This window comes from Miniopterus schreibersii, assembly GCF_964146895.1.
Source record: "Miniopterus schreibersii genome assembly, chromosome: 8".
In the NCBI taxonomy this organism is placed as follows: Eukaryota; Metazoa; Chordata; class Mammalia; order Chiroptera; family Miniopteridae; genus Miniopterus; species Miniopterus schreibersii.
Window position 1 is genome coordinate 40,516,864 of NC_138109.1, and position 22,205 is coordinate 40,539,068.

The 22,205-nt window shown below is 46.3% G+C and overlaps 1 protein-coding gene across 4 annotated transcripts in view; it reads right to left on the reverse strand.

The window, feature by feature from the left end:
- Nucleotides 1-22,205, reverse strand: part of JAK1 (Janus kinase 1) — a 144,585-nt gene that overhangs the window by 2,519 nt on the left and 119,861 nt on the right. For all 4 annotated transcript variants that reach the window (XM_081145546.1, XM_081145544.1, XM_081145545.1 and 1 more), the window contains 13 exons: nt 20,660-20,846; nt 15,946-16,052; nt 13,062-13,205; nt 12,286-12,373; nt 11,733-11,860; nt 10,997-11,132; nt 9,337-9,488; nt 6,806-6,956; nt 6,579-6,673; nt 3,290-3,482; nt 2,398-2,522; nt 1,892-2,064; nt 272-389 (listed from right to left, as the gene is read on the reverse strand). In XM_081145546.1, the coding sequence (XP_081001672.1) occupies nt 272-389; nt 1,892-2,064; nt 2,398-2,522; nt 3,290-3,482; nt 6,579-6,673; nt 6,806-6,956; nt 9,337-9,488; nt 10,997-11,132; nt 11,733-11,860; nt 12,286-12,373; nt 13,062-13,205; nt 15,946-16,052; nt 20,660-20,846 (1,797 nt within the window). The remainder of the gene's footprint in view (nt 1-271; nt 390-1,891; nt 2,065-2,397; nt 2,523-3,289; nt 3,483-6,578; nt 6,674-6,805; nt 6,957-9,336; nt 9,489-10,996; nt 11,133-11,732; nt 11,861-12,285; nt 12,374-13,061; nt 13,206-15,945; nt 16,053-20,659; nt 20,847-22,205) is intronic.

The following is a 22,205-nucleotide window of genomic DNA, read 5'->3' on the forward strand; positions in this document are numbered from 1 at the left end:
GCTCAGACAAGGCGGCTATGCAGTGCTCTTTCACACACATTAGACCCTTGAAAGTCAGGGTTATCTTAAAGAACTTTGGGCTCCTAGGGAAAGCAGGACTTGAGAGAGTGACAACTGTCAAGGAACAAACCAAGTAAAATGAAAAGCAACATATTCCCTTTTCATTGTAATACATGAATTGGATTCCATTTAAGAACAAAACTTACAAAGCTGAAGGATGGACATGTTTTAATTGGGTGCTAGGCTCAAATGAAGAGACAATACAACTTACGGCCATGGGGCTGGAATCTGAATCACAGTAAGTAAGCAGCTCATGCAGAGTCACTCCAAAAGACCAGACGTCAGAGGCGATATAAAATTTACACTGAATTAAACATTCCGGAGCATACCTAAAAGAAAGAACATGAAACTTCATTTCCTGGGAAGGATATGGCAACAAATAAGGACCTTACAGAGTAACTAACAAAAACAACCTCTTTGGTTTTTCTTAGAATTTAATATTCTAAGCATGTATGTATTAATCACATAGACACTGCTGTCTTCAGTACATATTTGCTCCAAAAACAATCGTAAGGTAAGTTTGTGCTCTCCATGTGGAGGGAGGGGAGCACATGACAGGCCCAGATTTTATTTGCCTGCAAGCTCAGGATGAGTCAGCAGTGACCTTACTGCCCAGTCCTCTTCCAGTGTCAGCTGTTTTAATGAACGATACCCAACTGCCTAGGCCAGAAATTGAGGCATCCCCATATCTGATTGCCTAAGTACTTTGCAAACCTATTCCCCTCTCCTAAGCCCCACTGTCACTGTCCTAGTTCACACCACCACTGGCTATAGCCAAATCAGATTCTCTGGTTCCAATCTTACTCTTCTCCATCCCGTAGTTTTTAAAACAAAAGTCCCCATCCTAAAACCCCCAATGGCCTCCCAAAGCTCCTGGGAGGTGTTCCAGCTCTGTAGCCCACCTCCCAGTGCACTGCCTCATCCCCCGGAGACAGACCTCCCACTCTATGAGCCAGCCACACTGAGCTGATGTCAGTTCCTGGGATAGCCACTGCTCTTGCGTCATCTTGTGAGTCACACGTGCTGCCTTCTAACCATCTTTAAAAAACCTTAAAAGATCCGTGGGGGTTTGTAGAGTCGAGACTTCCAGAAAACCAAACCTGAACCCCCCCACCCCCAATACTTACAGTACCACGAAACTGGCGGCCTCACCCATTAAACTCTGAACTCAGACTGCTTGTTAGTGTCTTGACACACATTTAACGAATGAAGGTTTGGTCTCCACGGGTGGGGGAGAGCCATGTTTGTGTCTACGTAGGCTGTACCTCCCAGGTGCTCATTAGTTTATGTGGGTGGGTAGGGTGTTGAGTGGACACTTAGCAACTTCTCTCCTGAACAGTGTTCCAGGCTGATGGGGGTAGAAATCAGGGTGTGACCTTCTAACAGGGCACTCAGGTGATTCATTAGAGGATGGCCACATTCCCATGGATTCTGCTCTGCTCTGTCCAGGATCTCCTTGAATCTGTTCCATGCTGACTCTGTCACCTCATTCCTGCCCTTCTCTCCCCTGCCCTTCAGGCTGCCTCCGCAACTGTTAGCAGTTGGGGTAGGTGCCCCAACTGCTAACAGTTTTAAGAACCATGTCAGATGAGTGCCCTCTCCCAAGAAGCTGTCATACGAACCTCAGGCATTTCTCTGTGAGTTGCTTTCAGTGAAAGAGCCTAAAAGCCGTTTCTTGAAGGCAAAGATCAAACAATTTCATATGTTCTAAGTCCTTTCTAACCCCGACTCAGGTAAGAGGAATGAGAGACATTCCATAGGCCCTTTCTAGGTATGTTAAATGGCAGAAACCCTATAAAACGCCGATGGAATTAAAGCCTGACTCAGTTACCAGAACACAGGGCTGTCGCGATCGTCTTTGACTGTGTAGTACTCCTTATCGGTTTCAATGGCTTTGGTTAAGCCGAAGTCTCCAATTTTCACTTGGTGCTCACTCTCAACAAGGACATTCCTTGCTGCTAAGTCCCGGTGAACGTACTGTCGTGAACCCAAATAGTCCATCCCCTGAGGGAGAGAAATAAAGGCAGAGGGCATTGCTGAGAGTCAGATCAGACTGTATTTTGTACTTACCACTTCATAGCAAAATACATTTCATTCAAATATTACTGATTTTTGTTTTCACTTTATGCAAAAATAATAAGAGCAACCTGATTGCAAGAAACACACAGTAAATCAGCTATACTTAACAAATCAGTTCAGTTTCTTAGTAGAGCTAATTGTTCACCCAAATCACATAGAGCAAAATAAACTCAGTACCATTATTGCAAAGTCTAATCACAAACCCATTACCCAGGCCGAGTGCCTGATTTTTAAATCTTCAACATTATTATTTTTTACCTTACAAATCTGAACAGCATATTTTAACTGCTGTTTGAGGTTAATTTTGTTCTTATTCTTTGGAAGATATTCCTTAAGGCTTCCCGAAGGCAGAAATTCCATGATGAGCTTAATTCCATTTCCTCCTGTATATAAAAAAAACCCAAAAACATCAGTACACAGTTACCAAAAGGAGGAACTGTGGGAGAGTAAGGGGCACAGGACCTGGAGACATGGGACCTGAACTGATTTCAGCATCACCCCTGAACCACAGGCAAGTCCCTCAGCCTCTGAAGCCCCACAACCTCTAGACCCTCAGCAGTGACCAGGCATTGTAACGTTCGTGTCTCCACCCCAGAGTTATCAGCATTCACTGAGATAATACAGAGTGTGCTGCAACTCATTAGACAAATAATTTCTTAAAAAATATTAGCCACATCATTTCACTACCAATTTTAAAGTATAATACAGGAGTCTTGTGTTGGCTTGCAAACAGATACATTTATTAGTAAATACTATTTGCCACCTTCATTTAGACTAGAAAACAAAACCTCCTGGCTAGTGTTGGATCAGAAGATGAGGGAGAGGTGTGTGTGAGTTTCATATGGCCTGTGTGCCCCAAATGCCAATATCTGGACGGGTGAAGATCAATCCCAGTGTGGGTGTGTGAAGAGCCTGGGAAGGCAATGCTGGAGTCATCCCCTGGCTGGATGGAGGCTGAGCAGCTTCCCTGGGAGCCCGGTAGCTGCTGAGTGATGTCACAGTGCATATGACTTAGAAGCCCTAGAGCTCATAGGGGTCACCAGCTAGCACACCTTCAAGGTGGCCCACATAAAGCCGTGGGTACCACCTCACTGGCCTTTATGACCCCAGTCATTTAGTCTTTAAATCAACCCTGCTTTGCACAACATACCGTCTTCTGTGCAGATGCCTTTGTACTTGACAATGTTCTCATGATACAGGTTCCTTAAGATTTCAATTTCCTTCTTCAGATCAGCTATGTGGTTACCTCCACTCTCAGGCTTCAGGGATTTGACAGCCACCTGCTCCCCTGTATTGTCCCCTTCAGGGTCATACCTGCAGAGCTCAACCTTCCCAAAGTGGCCCTGGAGGGAAAAATGCATGTGCTTGATTAGAGAAGCCCAGCCTGGGCCAGCAGGAACATGCTCAGAAGTTGAGGCAAGATGGATTCAAGAACTCCCAATGAGGAAAGGATAACACTTCAACAAATGGTGCTGGGAAAACTGGAGAAATACATGTAGAACAATACAATTGGACCCTATGTCACACCACTCACAGAAATTAACTCAAAATGGATTAAAGACCTAAACATAAGACCATAAAACTCCTAGAAAAAAACATAAGGAACCCCTGGCTGGTGTGCTAAGTGGTTAGAGCACTGGCCCAGGCACTGAAGGGTCATGATTCCTGGTCAAGGGCAGATTCCTGGGTTGCAGGTTTGTCCCCAGCCCCGGTAAGGGTGCACAGGAGGCAATAGATGTATCTCACATTGATGTTTCTCTCTCCTCTCTTTCACTCTCTGTTCCCCCCTCCCTCCCTTCCATTCTATCTAAAAGCAAATATTTACATTGGAAATGATTTTTTTGTACATGATGCCAAAAGCCCAAACAACAAAAGAAAAAATCAACAAATGGAACTATATCAAACTCAAAAGCTTCTGCACAGCAAAAGAAACAACTGACACAATGAAAAGGCAGCCTACAGAATGGGAGAAACTTTCTGTAAACCATATACTGGATAAGGGTTTAGTATCCAAAATATGTAAAGAACTTAAACAAGTTAAAAAAACAAACAAACACAGCCCAGGCGGCGTGGCTCAGCGGGTGAGCATCAAACTATGATCCAGGCAATGCGGTTCCATTCCCTGTCAGAGCACATGCCCAGGTTCTGGGTTCAATCCCCAGGAGGGGGGCGTGCAGAAAGCACCCAATTAATGACTCTCGTGACTGATGTTTCTCTCTCTCTCTCCCCCTCTCTTTCTCTGAAATCAATAAAGACATATTAAAAAAATAAAAATAAAGATTTGTTTAAAAAAAGAACCACACACAAACCTGAACAACTTAATAAAAAATGGGCAGAAGAACTAATTAGACATTTTCCAAAAAGGACACCAAAATGGCTAACAGGTACATGACAAGGTGCTTAATGTCACAGGGAGATCAAATAAAACCCACAATGAGCTATCACTTCACATCAGTTAGAATACCATCACCAAGAAAATGAAACAGCAGATGCTGGTGAAAATGTGAAAGGGAACTCTCATACACATTTGTCCAACTACTATGAAAATAGGAGGTTCCTCAAAAAATTAAAAATAGATCTATAGCCCTAGCTGGTTTTGCTCAGTGGTTAGAGAACCAGCCTGCGACTGAAGGGTCCAAGGGCACGTACCTCAGTTGTAGGCTTGATCCCTGACCCCAGGTGGGGTTGCATGCGGGAGGCAACCACTCAATGTGTGTCTTTCACATTGATGTTTCTCTCTCCCTTCCACTCTCTCTGAAAAAGCAATGAAAAAATATCCTCAGGTGAGGATTAAAAAAATAAAATAAAAATAGATCTATATGGTCCAGCAATTCCACTTCTGGGAGTATACCCGAAGGAAATGAAAAAAGGAGTTCAAGGAGATATCTGCACCCCAGGTTTATCACAGCACTATTCACAATAACCAAGATGTAGGAAAAAAACAAATGCCCATCAATGAATGGCATAAATAGATGAATGGGTAAAAAAGATGTAATACACATACACAATGAAATAGTCTTCAGCCATGAGAAAGGATGATATCCTGCCATTTGCAATAACATAAATGGACCTTGAGCACATTATGCTAAGCAAGATAAGTCAGACTAGAGAAAGACAAATACACGATATCAGTTATATGTGGAATCTAAAACAAAAATCAAACCTGTTTAAAAAAAAACAAAACACAGTAAAACAGTTACCAGGGAATGGGTGGTGAGGTTGGAGGGTTAAGACTGATGGTGTTTAAGGGTACGAACTTGTAACAGGTACTAAAATAGCCACAGAGATTTACAGTATATTGAACACAGATGATAATAATGTACTACAAGTATGTAATGTGATAAACATCATTACACAGGCAGCCATATTACAATATATAAATGTATCAAAGTAGCACACACTATATACCTTAAATTTACACAATAGAACGTCAAATTTTTCCAATTAAAAGACGAGTCTTGCTCCCCATGCTATTCCCCAGAAGGTCAGGGGTCAACTGCACAGCCTGACCCTGCAGTAGCTGCCTCCTGCTGGCTTTCACCCCATCACCATAGCTGTTTCCTCACATGCCACCCCCTCTATTACTGAGCTAAGACAAGGCAAGTATCCGGTGAAGTAACACATCAATCCAGTTTCCATGAAAATGTAACCCAAAGGAAATGAAGATATTTTGGACATGCAGGATAACTATGGCATTTTTGGACAGCCTTGGGTCCACCCGACAGGAGAGGCACCATGGGGTAGCTGCAAAGAGCACTGAATGAGGAGTCTTTAGAGGACAGGGGATATGATCCCAGCTAAGCCACTCGATAGTGACGCTGGCCCAGTCACCAAATCTTTAGAGCTGGTCCAGAAGTGCTCAATGTATACAGTAGTAGTAAACCCTCAGGGATAGATACTGTAAGGAACTAGGGACACTGCCTGTAAAATGCCCAGCACATAGCCTGACACACCAGAGACTCAAGGCAAGACACAGACCTGTTTACTTAACCAAACTACAGAAAAATCTGTATAAAAACGCAAATACCAGTATCTTCTCTATCACATTAACTCTTAGGAAACTCCCATTTGAGGTCCAAAGGAAAGCTGACGGTGCTCTCTGCAGTAAATCCCTCATTTAAGCAGCTTCATAGGACACAGTGCCCAGAAAAGTCAGAGAGAATCTTCTATTTCTACCATATCTGTACCTACTCCCCCATACTGCTCCCCTTCCATTCTCTTCTGTGCCTCAGGGAGCATGTCCTGTGTGCATATACAGCCACATGCGCATGCTATCACTATGCATAGAGTGACACAATCCCTTGTGATACAAGTGGCCAAAGAAAATGCAATAAGATACTTTCTCTAATGAACTTTGACCCAAAATGAGAAAGAATGGAGAGCAGCGTTAAATGCACACAGAGGTGATGTGGTCAGCAGGGTACTAGGATGGAACTTGCCTCTCCCAAGTCACGGATCCTTTTTAAGAACCGCTTTTCAAAATGTGTGGGATCCACTTCGGTTGCAGGCTTTTTTTCTGAAACAATGTCTGGATCTAAAGGAAAAAAAATGAAAACATTAAAAAGATGTGAGTGCCACTCACAGGCCCCTAGTTATCCCTGCTCCCCGAAACCAGCTCTCCAGGGCATGGCTGATCTTGGTTAAACAGTGCCAGGCAGTGCCTTACTCTGCTCTTCCAGCTTATTGATATCTCTCATGATGGCTCGGAAAAAGGGTCTCTGATTGGGGTCATAGTTCATGCAGCGAGTCATAAGGTCAGCCAGCTCCTTACAAGACGGTGTCACTGGTCTGCACCGGCTTTCGTAGAATCTCTCTTTCTGTAAAGAAGAGGATCACATGGAAGAAATCAAAGGAACCACCCACAAACCTTTAGCCCCAGGTCAGGAGTATCCAATCCCTAATTTAATTTCTAACAGCTCTGCTTAAAAGTAGATTTCATAATCGTGTGTGTGTTTCTGTTGCTGTATTCTAGTGTAGGGAAATCTGATACTAAAATAATCTGAACCCAAACAAGCTGCATTCCAGTAAAGTTAGATAACCGTTCTGGAATACGATTTGGCAATGTTATATATAAAAATCTCTCAATTCTTGAAACCCTTTGACTCATTAATTCTAATTATCATATGACAGAAATAAATCAGATACAAACAAAGATTCCTATGTTAAGGTATTCCCTGCAGGATTAAACAGAACATGACAAGTATGAAAACAAACCAAATGCCAGATATAAAATTAGTTAAGTAAATTAAGAGTTTAACAGAGCAATGAACTCTTACATTGAATTTATAATAACTGTAAAACATCTAATCACACAGGAAAGTACTCAATATTAAATGAAAAGATAGAGCATATATAACTACCATGGTCCCAATTTTGTTCAAAAAACATATAAACAGACTAGAAGACAGTATGCCAATGTGTTAAATAGTGGTCAGGGGTGACAGGAACATGGTAACTACTATTTTCTTTAACTGTTCAGATTTCCTTCAACTGTTTAATTACTTTAAAATTCAGAAACAAACTGTTGATGCCACTTTTAAAAACTAAGTGAAATTACTACACTCCAGTTTCTGCCTATAGCTGAATCCCAAGAGTACTAGGTTCCTCTTCTGGTCCCTCTGAGGGTGAGGAGGTAAGAGGGCCCCCTAGGGGAGGGGAGGAGGAGTTGAGAGCTGCCCTCACCTCTGGGTGTCACTCACCGTTCCCTGTTCCAGTGCTGTCCAACCCAACCCAGGCTACTTAGGAGAAGAGCAGGACACTTATTTTATTGAAGACACACACCCTTCCTTACACCAGCCCTGTATCCTGCTCAGCCCTGGGTACAGAGCAGGTATTCAATAAATACCAACTGACATCAAAGGGTATGCTGTTTTATTTCCAAGGAAGTTCAAAATAAAATGACTTTCCCAAAAGCCTAGGCTGAAAATTCCAAAGAGATTTACAGATCTGATGGTTTCCCTATTGGTTTTAGCTTAACTGCCCTGTCCCAAGTCCTGCACCATCTTTACCCGGCAAAAGGTTAAATGGTTAAAGGTTCTCCATCTTTGATGATCTCCTACGTATACACCCTCCACTCTGGGTCCCCAATGCCACTCCTGTTTTAGCTTCGGAGCACGAGTCCCCTGCTGGTCTCTCCTCAGCCTGTCCATTCCCACCACCATGTCCAGATAGTGTCCTCAAGCTGACCTCCAACCATCTCACTCCTCGCCCAAATGCTTCAATGCCTCCCCCCCCAAGTAAAATTCCTGCAATTTGGGGCTTTTTACAACCTGACCACAGATATCTTTCCAACCTTATCACCTGTCATTCCTTTCCATACTCTAGGCAAATGAAACCGCTCATTGCTTCCCATAGAAAACTGAAAGGCCACATTCCCCTGGACTTTGATCAGTTCAGTCCCTCCCAGCTAAAAGTTATGTCTATACCTCTGAACACACAAGCATGTTCCAAAAACTGAATCACTGGGTCGGGGTCAGTGGTCCTTTACTGTTATTTTTACTACTTTATCCCTTTGCAGTTAAGTCTCCATTCTTTCCACAAGTAAATATGAGAGGTTCAAGCCTCACCTGTTTCACATTCTAGCTGGGAACCCAGGTGAGTATCTTAGACTACACCTACATTTGCTACCTGACCTGGAACCTGTATAATGAGGGTAATGGCACTCTCCTACCTAACCACAGGGCTCTTACAGTGACAGTTTGAGATATTATTTATGGAATCCTTATTATTGTTATTTTAGCCTAACTCTCCTACCACGTTCTCAAGGGATGACAAGGCCTATGTCTATTTTATTGTGAGCCCCCAGCTTTTACCTGGGACAATGCCTGATACACAGAAGGAACTCAACAAATACTTGTGTTAATTTTGCTGATTAACAGGCACTTAAAATCTCAGATAAATACTATAATGACCTACTGAACATGTACTGAACTGTACATTATTTAGACTGTGCATTACTTAGTCTTCACAACAGCCCTACAAAGTGGGTCTATGTATCTCCACTGCACAGGTGCTAAAACTGAGGCCCAAGGAAGTTAAGTTACAGTTGCAAGGTCACATAGCCAGTAAGCCTGTGGAGGAGATTCAAACCTGGGCCCATCTCTTCCCACAATATGAGGCTTCCTGTTAACTCCTGAGATGTCTATGAGTATCCAAGGAGCTCTCACTCAGCTCGCACCCTGGGGAACAAATGCTCACCTCAATCAGTGTCTTGTCTTTCAGGGGGATCTCGCCATTGTAGCAGATTTCCCAGAGTGTGGTTCCAAAGCTCCATTTGTCAGCAGCCACGCTCAGGTTCTTGGAGTCTTCAACACACTCGGGAGCAATCCACGGGATTCGTTCTATGCACTCTGCAGAAAGACAGCAGACATTTATAGATGAGTTTCTGCAATTACCTGGGGAGCAAATCACTATCACTGTAGCAAGCACTGTGAGCTCACAAAGGAACTATTTCAAGTAGTGTTTTCCAAACAAATCCAGGCCCCACATCCCTGGCATTCTGGATGCAGCAGTCTGAGTAGGGGCCAGCAGATGTGTCTGTTTATCACAAATACCCCAGGAAGGTTATGTGCAGCCCGTCTTCCAAAGCTCTGGCCTCAGAACCAGCACAGCACCCAGGGTGGAGGCCAACACCCCGAGGAGGGAGAACAGGGGGGTCAAGTGAACAAAGGCTTCAGAAAGAGAAGGCATGGGAGAAGAGGCCAACTTACACAGAGCAGGCACATGCTAATCTCATGTATTCTACACAATCACCCTGCAATGTTATCTTTATTTCATGTGGGTTTCTTTCATTTGGAAAACAACAGGGAAGGGAAGACTGAAGTAAAGAAGCCACACATCTCTCATACCCCAGGGACCTTTGTAGCCCCTGTTCTGCTTCTAACCAAGGCCAGTGATCTGAGCAGAAACCTCTGCCATGCCCATGGAAATGCTCCTCAACCAGTACATGGCCTCATGGCACAGCCACAGGGCTCCTCAGGCAGGAGAGCCATTCCTGAGCTCAGCATTCATGGTCAGGCCCACTGGCCCTTCCTTCCTCTCCATACTCTAGATCTTCTGACACAAGCACATGTGGGCAATACTCTAGAATCACATGCTTACCGTCACCTTGCTGCAGGCCCACCTCATTGACCTGTCATCCCACCACCTCCCTGAATCACCCCCATCCTCCTTTGAATGTCCAAAGCATTTAACTGGCATCTCTTGCTGGGTACCTAGGCCCCTCTACTTGTTATAGAGTCATCTGTGCCTGTGCCTCAGACTCTTGCTGAGGACAGGCCCCCTGCAGGTGGGTGGGTGGATGGCTGGCTGATCACGCTGGTCTTCAAGGATGGCCTATAAGGCAAAGAGGCAGAGCATGACCTGTGCAGCACTGGTTTTAGTGTCTCAGCTCCCAGGTCTCTCTCCTTTGGGGCCCACACATGATAACCTCATTCAAAGAGAAAATGCAAGACCACAGTAATTGTTCAAGTGCCTCCCCAAACTGCTCACTAACTCCAGTGGATCTCAAAAGGTGCAAGGGAGGACCTAGGAGGCCCAACTCTTCCTGACACCTCTCTGGTCACCTCCGGACCGGCTGCCTACCTTTGTGCTAACCCGACACTTTGAACACAGCTCCTTAATTGCAAGGACCAGACACACCTTGGGTGAGTTGTCTGTTTCTCCTACTGCACAGTCAGCTTCTTAAAGAAAGCAGGGACCAACCCTCCTTCCACTCCTTATCTTCCCCCAGCCCCGAGGGCACAGCAGGAGCACCAGACACCCATTTGGCTTGAGTGTACTTTCTGAAAGGAGACAGAACCCCAAACCCAGCCCCAGCCCCCCTCCGCTTTGGGGGGGGAGGGGTGAGGAGACTCACCTTGCCTGGACAGCACAGTGATGGGGATGCCGGGGTCACTGAGCTTGATGAATGGGCCACACTCACTGTCGATGCCCTCGCGGGCCAGGAGGAGGTTTTTAGTGCACACGTTTCCATGGACCAGGTCTTTATCTTCCTGTGGAGTAGAAAGGGTGAGCTAAACAAAGCGGCCCCAGGGCTGCCTGTCTTCCATCCTTCCCACAATTTCCAACCCTGGCCCCTTAAATCAATCCCTCCATGTTCCCCCGTTACAACCAGACCTAGGCAGCCTAACTCTTCCACAGAATGTGTGACTCGAGCACATTATATAACATCTCTCATCAGTTAAACAGGGAGAATGGTAGAGCATGCCTCATAGGGCTTCTGTGGGACTTTAATGAATTAGAATCTGTAAAAACACATGAACAGCTGAACCACGGTAAGCACTCAATAAATGTGAGCTATTACTGATGCTGGTAGATTCATTCATTCATTCAATAGGTATTGCACTATTTCTTCTCTTACCAATACACTGATGTGACAAAAGTTCCCTCTAAACAAGATTCCTACGTTTGGAGCACATGGAATGTCCCAAAATGACCCTTTTCACTAAGCACCAGGCACACCCGTGTTTAACCACTGAGCCCAGGCACTCCAACCTGCTTGGCTTTGCCTGGCTAGCACCTCCTTCCTACCACCCCTATTAGGACATTCTGGTTCCTGGTAGACCTCCAACACCAGATCACAATATACTTACCAAGTAGCTCAGGGCACTGGCCAGCTGTTTAGCAACTTTGAATTTCCACGGTGTGGTGAGGACGTCGCTTTTCCGGTGCATGAAGAGATCCAGGGGCCCTCCCTCCACAAACTCTTCCACCATGATATCTACAAGCACAAAAATAGCCTCATCTGGAACCTTCTGCCTGGGACAGTACCTTCCCTCATTCCTGACTAGGACTCACTTTACTGGCTGATGCTTGGCTTGGAAGGATACAAACATCCTTGGGAGAGGCAAACAGCAGAGCAACTCTGAGCTGGAGAGGCCTGGGTTCAAGCCTGGCCCAGAGCTCCTTATACAGGGGAACAAACTCGGTTTACCCACCCCAGCCTTCCAGGGCCCAGAGTCTCAGGATTTAGTTCCATGGTCACTATTAACTTAAACATATGACCTGCTCAGTACCTCAAATTCCTCAATTACAAAAAGAAAGGCAAGAAATCTGGACAACAAGAAGGTATCAGCCACCAGGCGTCTTCACAGCACCCTCGCCCCGCAGCCAGAGAGAACCTCCCCTTCCTCAGAATACACTCACTCTCCACGTCTCGGACACAGACACCGTAGAGGTACACGATGTGCTTGTGGGAGACCTGCCTCATCATGCTGGCTGCCTCGAAGAAGGCCTGTGGGAGAACAGGACAAAGGAAGGTCAAGGGTCAGCCACCCCTGGTCTGATCCCAAAGGGGCTCTGCTGAGAGGAAAAGTCAATGGATCCCAGGAAAGCTCGCAACTCTCATCATTCAGGTCCTGAAGGCTGTTCCAAGCCTTCACCTTGACACCAGTCTGGCTGGGCCATGGGTAGGCTAGCTAACACTTTCCCCACTGGATACACATGCCCCACTTTCTCTTCCTTTAAACTTGGGGAAAAGACAATGTTCGGCACTACATTAGAATAAAAGGGAAACCAAGGCGGCAGACCTCTGTCAAGACTTGGCTCCATTTCTCTAATAGTCTGTGGGATCCAGGGTAAGTTTTTACTCCCCTGGGCTTTAATTTTCCAGACTGTGAAGTGACAGCCTGACTACATCAGGGACTCTGAGACCATTCAGCTGTAGTCCCGGGGCCACAACAACCTCCAGGTAGGAAATGGGAAGAGAGGGAAGGGAGAGGCCAGGCAGGAAGGGCTGCTCGATCCACTTCATCTTCAATCCTCCCTCATTTACCTAAGATTACATTTGAAAAAAGGAATTACATAAAAGACAAGTCTGAAAACCATAAATAAGGCCAACATAAGGTTCTTCCCAGCCCACTGTGCTCCATGAGTTCCAGACATGGGGTAGGGAGGGATGGCATTAGAAGGAAGACACTTGCCAGAGAAATGTCCCTGTGGCTGGGGTCCAGGACTTTGAGGATCACTTTTATTTTCTTCTCGTCAGAAGTTCCTTCGTCATCTTTGTAATCCATGAGGGTCCCAGAGTAGATGTGTGTCCGTGTGCCTCTCCCAAGGTGCTCGCCCTGCAGGAGGAAGCAGGAGGTTGGGGTGACTGCTCTCTGGGGCTGCTGGGATGCCAGAGTCTGGGACCGAGGCCTTAATGGGAACACAATACCAGAAAGGGGTGAGGCAAAGGCAAGAGAGCTCCTACAGCTCACAGCCTCTCCAGTGCCTCACCCTGGTTAGGCCTCCAGAGAAAACAAAAAGCTACTTGGCCAAACAGAGTTGTGGCACTTCCTGGGCCCCAGGAGACAGCCCTCCTATTCCCAAACACTCTTTCCTTTCTACTCCTAGCAATAGCCTGTGGCGAAAACATAATCCTGACCTATCACAAAACTTCCAACAGTGCTTCAACAGCCAGTGACATCAGCCCCAGCCTGGGCCCCCAGAGCAGACTTAGAGAGGACCCTATAGGGGGCTCTGTTCACAAGATGGGGTACAAACACAGGGGCTTCTTAGTCCTGGCTCTACTGCTTGCTGACTGCTTAACTTAGGGACATTCACCATGCTCAATGTCTGCCCACTTTCTGCAAACGGGGATAATAATGGTATTTGGCTTGGATTGTTGTAAGAGTCAAATGAGCAAATAGCTATAAAGGCTCCTGGTACAGACCCTGGCACAGGGTGTGCTTTGTTTCATTGCCCCCTGACCAGGTGCTTGCTATTTCTCATATGTGAACTGTTCATCTTCTATCCATATACCCAGTGCAGGTGTGCACATGTGCATGCTTTAGAATTAGCGATGCATTTACATATGTATTTGCCCTAGCAATCCCACAGAAAAGGCTATGTGGAACCAGAGGCACAGACTGGAGGGCAGGCTCTCAGTTTCCTCACATGTGGAAATGGATAATCCCACCCAAGGAGTGGTATGCGGACTAAACGAGATCATCTGCACAAAGCCCTTAGCACACAATGACCTGTACCTAAGGACTCTCCCAGTTTAAGCTTGAATAATCCTGATCTAAACATTCTTAACATTTGGAATCAGCATGTGATTCATAAAACTTAGGCATTGTTGAGTCATGGACATTAACCCCACAAAACTTGTAAACTAAAGTTCTATTGTTTTAGGACCTCCTATAAATGCAGAGAATGGATGGTGGCTGACTCCTCGGCTGATTCCTGTACCCCATAGGAATGTACACCACCGCTAATCGGGTGTATTAATTTGCACAAACATCACCATTTGTCATCTGTCACTGCAGATGGTGATACATCTGCCCTGTCTCCCGTGTCCTGGCAAGGGCCTGCAATGACTTATTAGAGCGGCATCTGTCATGAAGCGATTCATCAAGGTTATGGGAAGCAGTGCTCCCAGAACATCCCATAAAAGCCATATGCTTTCAGAATAATTACTCTTCCCCAGACGGGTTACTTATTCCAGTGGCCAAGTCATGGCACCAAGCTGTCAGGATTCCACAGCAACCCGCAAAGGCCCCACATAGACCTCCTTCCGTGCTGCTCCCTCTGCTTATGCGCAGTGCTTGCTCTCCATCCTCTGGGGCTCTGTTTTGATGCCACTTCCTGAAGGAAGCCATCTCTGTCCTCCCAAGGTTAGGTGGGATGACTGTCTCTGAGAGTCCACACCCTAATATCTTTCCCTACTTAGGACTTACCTCTTGATAATATAATTCTCTTCCCCTGAGACTCGGAGCCTGCAGAGGGTGCGGATCGTGCCTGGCACAAAAAGTGTTCCATCACTACTGGCTAAATGAAGCTTGAGGCATGAGGATGGTGGTTATCTGCCCAGTAGCTCCAGGGGAAGGAAAGAAGGAAAGTCCCAAGTGTATGTCAAATTCTAGACAGAAAAGAGGCTGATGCACTGCTGGTCTGGTGATTTTAATCTTTGGGCACAGGGCTGACACCACCAGAGGGACAGAGAATAATAAAGACCTACCTTTAGTAAAGAACTTACAGTAATGGAAGTGAGGCAGCTATAACTGTGAACTTGCACTCCCTCAAAACCCTACCCAACAATTTCAAAAATTAACTTAGTCAAGGAGCAAACCAACCCCATGCCTGCCACCTTCCACCAGCCTCCTTTATGGCGGTGAGCCCATGATGCACCCTCCAACACCTCCAAGGTGTCACAGCCTCTCTCAGGTGGCAAATGGCCCTTTGTAGATTCTTTCTCCCCAAGGCTGCTGGGTGCTCTCTCCTTAGCCTTCCCTGGTGTGTGGCTCGATGTAAGGGGACTGCAGAAGGGGTGTGGAATATAAAGGGGGATATTCCCTGGACCTCACACCTCTAGCCAAGGCCCCAGGGCAGCTACAAGGCAAACAGCCTGCCTAAGGCTGCAGACTCTGGGCTAAAGGCCTGCCAAGGCTGGGACACTGCTCTAGGATCTGTTTCTCCAGAGTTCTTCAGGCCTCGATTTTGTACCTCCTGCTGCCTCACTGTGTCTGTGTTCAGCTTTGCTCCTTCTGGAAGCATCATCAGAAAGTCCATACTAAACTTCAGAAGTACTTTGTCACATAGCATGTCATGGGGCAATAAGGTCCCTGTACCCTAGACAACCCCCCAAAACCCAACTAATACAATTCCTTCAAGGAGAAAGCGTCTCTGGGGGGGGGATCAGCAAGGCCGGGTAGGAAGGTAGGGTGCTGGTTAAACTGCTTTAATTCTGAAAGAAAAGTTTCCTTGTCCCCTTTTAACTAGATTTGCCCAAAACTTGACTCTACTCCTCCCCAAGTCCCCAGACTGCCCTGCTGGAGGGAGGTAGGACCAAGGCGGGACCCAGGAGCCGCAGTAATAACTCACTTGCGTGATGTCTTTCTTGAGGATCCGATCGAAACTCAGCTGACTCATGGGGAAGACGGGCTGCCACTCCTGGGCTTTCTTGGTAGCCACCAGCAGATTGGAGATTTCTGTGTAAGAGAGTGGAGAAGTTTGAACGGAATAGCAAAGGCCCAAGATTCCAATCAGCCAATGTCACCAAGCCAGGGGCTTGCTGAACACATATTTGTGCATTTGTTGGTTCACTAATTCAACAAATATTTGTTGAGTACTTCATTCCTGCCCTCCAGGAGCTCATAGGCTAATAACAGAGCTAAAACAAATCAAATAACCAATCAAAAGGAGGCTACCACTTGTACAGCTACTCTAAGGACAGGCACAAGTGCTGTGGGCTGACAGCAGGATCTGTCCCAGGAGGAGGTAAGGAAGGTTTCCCCAAGCATGTCTTGCTCTACTTCCACAGTCTGGTACATAGTAGGCACTCAATAAGGATTTGTTAAATGTGTGAATGAATAATTGGGGTGTGAGCTCAGGAGGGAGGAAGCAGCAGTATGTTGGGCCTAAGGAGTGATGGGAACAAAGGCAGGGGGGTGAAAATACTGGTTTCGTGCAGAAGACGACAGGTGGCCCAGGCAGAGGGTTGTGCCTGAACTTCTCTATGCTCCCACACTGCCTGACACCAAAGGGGCACTTACTAAATACTTGCAGACTGTACAGATTATGAGCAGACCATCCTCCAAACTCTACAGATTCAAACAGCAAACGGAACACATTATAAAATCTGCCAGGCCAGGGTGACCACAGGTGGCTAACTAGGAATTTATAATCCATGGAAGTCATCTTCCCACCCCGAGGTTAGTTACAGGATGGGGGAAGGGAGCACCTTCAGATTCGACTATTAGAGTGTTCTGGGAACCTCTCAAGATTTTTACGTGTTCATCAATTAGCTGCTGAGTGTCAGGCCAAGTGACCAGAGCACAGTCTCTCAAACCCTCACTACCCCGACAAGGCAGGGTTTTATTCTCCTTTTTCCCCCTTAAGCTAACATTTTCTGACTGCTTTCTCTGTGTTAGCCCCAGTCCTAAGAGCTTTACCACATTAACTCATTGGTCCTCATAACAATCCTATGAGGTATATAATATTTTTACCCACCCCTTTTATAGGTGAGAAAACAGATTCTAAACGATCAAGCCATTTGCCCGAGGTAAGGCAGCTAGTAAGCCCGAAGACCTGGGATTCGCCCTTGAAGTCAGGGATGGCTCCAATCTCACCTTGTTCCCACAGCACCTGTAATCCTACTGGGACATACAAATCTACGTGCTGAAAACTGGGTTCAGGTACACTCCCCCGTTATCACATCCTGAGTCTACTCTCCTCCATTCTGTTATCCTCATTCCACCCTGGTACCTGGGTAAAATCTGATTCAACAGGCATCTCAGGACTGCCGTGAAGGAGAAAAGACATCAGGGAGGGGCCATCAGAATGGTCAGCGCAGAGCTGTCAGAGAAACTAGGGAGGATGATGGGAACAGGGGCCATTCATGGGCTGATGACTGGTATGGCTACTTCCAGGAACATGGCCCTCAGGTCAATGTGAGCAAGGGAAGCCACTTAACCTCCATGAAGCTGTTTTCTCATTAGAAAAATGTGGGTCTCAGCTATGGCCCCTGCTGTGAGGAATAAGACATTGTGCGTGCAAGGATTACTTCAGTGCCTGATGTGTGGGGGGAATGCTCCTTAACTGGTAGCCATTGTGATTGTGACCAGTTTTACATCTTAGCGACACTGTCTGCGCTGCACCAATGGTTTCTCAAGCCTTGGCAACAGTCACAGGAGTCCTCAGTGTCAGAGCTAAAGATGCAGAAATAGAGCACCAAGCTGGACTCCACAGATGAGGAATGGAGAGGATCAGTGGTGATAGGGCCAGTGAGCTCTGTGGGCCGCGATCTCCTAACATGGTTACCCTCAGACGTGGAGAGGGGCAGTGGGGCTAGACAACACACAAGGCACTCTGAGTGGCTGCCTACTTTCATTTATTCCATGAGGAGTTTCTAGGTTATGTTTTCAAGTGAGAAATGCAGGTTGGGGTCTGGCCATCAGAGCCTTATGGTTAGAAGGGCAGAGACACTGAGGGACTCAAAATGACATTCTCTTTAATGTTCATGATTTCACCACTTCTCTAACTGGCAGGTGGCAGAGGAAGATAGAGGCCTCTGAGGGCCTGCATGAGAACCTCACACACAGGGCTCCTACCCTCCCTAACTCTAGTCCCTTTCCCTCCTTCCTTCCCCAGCACTCTCCTCCCTGCTTACCCTGGAATCAGAACTGGACCTTGCCCCAGAGTTGGGCTGATGGCTGCACCTGCTCCTTTGCAAAGACAGTGTGACAAAGGGGAAAGATCGCTGAAGTTGGAGTCAGAAGCGTGACTTCAAATCCCCCTCTTCCTCTACCTACCTAAGTGATCTTGGACAAGTATAATCAGGATAACAGCATACTCTGAGTGGTTATGAAGACTAAATGATTAAAACATGAAAGACCCTCAAACACTGGCAAATTGCAAGCATTACTCACAGGATGGTAGCCATTACCATCATCATCATCGCTACTATTATTGTAACTTCTACTGATACTGCCAGCTGTGTGACCTTCTACAAGTCACTGAACATCTCTGAGACTCAATTTCTTCATCTTTATGACAGCTACAAAGAACTATGATATAGATGAAAGAAATGCAAATATGCATTTATACTTCTTGGGACTAGTAAGTACCCACCAATATGGTAGCTACGGCTAGTTACTGACTTGACAGGCATTAGTGAGTGATGATTCTATTTTAGGTGCTGAGCTTCCCAAGAGTCACAGAGTGATGAGACACAGATCTTCACAAATTCACATGAAGTGACAGACACTAAACATACTCAAGGCAGGTTCCTGGAGCCTCAATAGAAAGCCACAACAGAGGGGCTCAATTCCATTCCTGTGCCTCTCCCTCCACAGCTGCTGGCTCCCAGATCTGGGCTAGTAGGGGTGGCGTCTACCCGTGAGACCTCCCCAGCTGATGCCTGCAAAAAATCATGTTCCAGTCTCCCACCTCACCACCTGTCTCTTCCTGTGGCTGCTGTTCTCCATGTCCTCAACCTCACCCAGAGACCACTAATTTCTAGGAAAATAAAAACCGCTTCTAATATCTGGAAGGAGAGATTATGTGAGTAAACGGGATTGTTAGGCTTTAAGGTTTTAACTCAGTCTGAGGTCTCACGGCCAAGTGGCAGATAAGTTTTTACCTCTGCGGAACATCTTTGAGCACAAAAACAAAGGCTACAGTTATTCTGTGACGCTGGCAGGAAACCCTATCTGATTGACCAGAACACAAGTCCTTCCTCTTTCACCAAACTCAGTGACAGTCCCTTGCTGAGAGACCAAGAAGTGATTCAAATATCAAGAGCCCAGGCCCTCTCTGTCCTGGTGCTGCTCCACTGCCCACCCCTGATGTAAAGACTCAAATGTACTTCCTTACAAGAACAGGGGACATCTGAGACTCCCCAGAGCACCTTCAACCACTTTTACTGCTATCAGAAAAAAGTGTGCTGTCCTTTGAGGCCTGACCTCTATGAAGGGAAGGATCTGACACATGGTAGGGGAACATCAAAAAACCAATACTCAAGGGGTCTGGCATCCAGGTGGACCTGGCATTCACACCCCTTTGACCCTGACTTTCAACACTTCTCCAGGTCTCAGTTTTTTTCATATACAAAATGGGGCACTTGACTGGGTGACCCCTAAGGGTCCTTCAAGTTCTCACATTCTAAGAGGTGATGAACCCACCTGCAGTACATCAGTGACAGGTTTGCAGGGCTTGAAAAAGAGCAGCCAAATTCCTCATCCCCTCCTGTCCATCTTATTCTCTGATCTTCCCATGGCTCCCCACTTCCTATAGGATAAAGTCCCAGCTCCTTGGTGTGGCACTCAAGGCCGCCCACAGTCCTAAGTGTCTCCCTCCCCAGTCTCACTTCCCCCTTCTTTCTAATTTCATCGAAAACATTAGCCCTCCAGAACCTTTCCGCAGCCTGCTTTTGCCTGCCACTTCGCCCCCCACATGCTCTGCTGGAAATGCCCTTCTCTAACTGGTAAGCTACCCCTCGCTGTCCAACACTGGGCTCAAATTCACTTCCTCCGTACAGCCTTCGATTCCCTGTAACTCAGGGATTTTGACCTTCGCTTCTCTGCAAGCCCAGAGTCTGTTACATATGTGTGTTAATTAAAATACCCAATACATCCTGCAGTGGCCTCATTTCCCTGCAACATTTTCTGTATTAGAGAGGAAACCCTTGGAGAGCAGGGACCGGGTGTTAGGCATTTCTGATTCTTTGCATGTAACATAGTTCTTGGCCCACAAAAGATGTGTCGGGATCATTTCTCAGACAAATAAACCACGGACAGGGGAACCTCAAGACATTTTATGTTAATGAAGAAATAAGTTTCTCATTATGAATCCTAAACAGGCCTCCTTCTGCAACCTAACAGGGATATGGAGAAAAGTGTGTTTTTCTATAAAAAATGCTACACTTGAGGAATGGGATTTGAGATGGGACAAACATATAAGAAAGCTCAATGAAAACACCTAGAAACTGTGGAGAGGGGCCACTCTGCAAAGCAGCAGCATGTTTTGGTGGGTCTGGATCTGGGGGCACCAGTGAAGGGCAAGGGCAGCACTGGGCAGGTGGGGCAGGGGGACGGACCTCGGGGCTTGGGCTGGCAGCAGCGCTTCAGCACGAAGCTGATGTTGTCTGTGCGCAGGATCTGCTTCTTGAGGTGGCTCATGAGCTCCTCCAGGCTGGGGAAGCCGCGGTCGGAGCCGTGCAGACTGTAGCGACCCTTCTGCACCTCGATCTGAAAGTTCTTGAACTGTTTCTGGCCACCCAGCACCTGCCATTCAGAAAAATGAGCACAAATGGTGTTTTAAAAGAGTCAGGCAAATGTACCATAGGGAACGACAGACGAAGCTGGTGAAGGGCATACAGAGCTTGGTGCTATCTCTATAACATTTCTGTATCTAAAACTATTTAAAAATAAAAGTTTATCATAAACGAGAAAGCAAAACAATAAATATATAAATAATAAAAGGGGGTCAAGAAGAAGGAACTGATAAGGGCGCTGACACTCAGGCAACAGCATAACACAGTAGTGTTACATAACATAACAGCATAACACATCCAGCACCTGCAGGATGACATTCACGGGAGCATCAGCCTCTCAGGATGGCTGCTACGATTGTACGACATGGTGCATATAGAAAAGCACTTTATACAGGTTATCTAATATGATTATGCATAAAATAGTTATTACTATCTCAAAATTTATCCAGGAACTCCCTCAAACTGAGTCCTTCCAGGCTACATGTCCATCTGAGGAGAACCGCCTTGGGAGGCGGCAGTCAGCTGTCTGGTCGTTTCAGGGACCCGCAGTGCCACAGAGAGGAAGCATAAGCACACCTCTTCCTTCATGGGCACTTTCGGTACAAGGAAACTATTTTAGTGGTTAAGAATAAAAGCCAGAAAGTTCTACTTATGCTGTAAATTAGGATAAGATATTTAAAATCTCGATGCCTCCACCTTTACGATGGGGATAATATCACCTACCTCGTAGGGCTAATATAAGGCTTAAATGAGAATATCTAAATAAAGCACTTAGCACAGTGCCTGGTGAGCTAAAACGAACAGTAGGAGTAATCATAGCTGTGATCTCTGTTTTCCCCAGGTAAGGTGACACCAGGTGGACTATATCACTGACTCACTGACATTCTTGGTACAGGTGGATTCTGCCTCACAAGGAGGTTGAGCTGTCTCATGCACCCATCCAGGTTAAAATATTAAACTTCCTCCAAAGACTAATGAACACAGAAGACAGGCCTCCTGCCAAGACAAGCCCGACAAGTTCTCAGCCACTGCTCCCGAATCAGCCCAAGGCCTAGGTGTACAGGAATGCCCTCAGGCAGGCAATGGCTCCTAGAGACACAGCCCAGGACGCTTGGCAGCACTGGGTACCTCTGCCATTTCCTCTTCCTACTCCTGAATCCAGTCCCCGAGGGTTCTCTGGTACTTTTCCTTTCCGTGTCTGAGGTCTTCAATATGCTAACATGCTACTTCCATCTCGAAGGCCCCACCCCAGTTCTCCCAGTTCATGTTAAACCCAATCAATACTCGTGTATTTATTTGGACTAATTCTCTGAAATGCATTGTCTTTTTAAAACATTCCATTTCCTGTATTTTTTAAAAAATTACATGA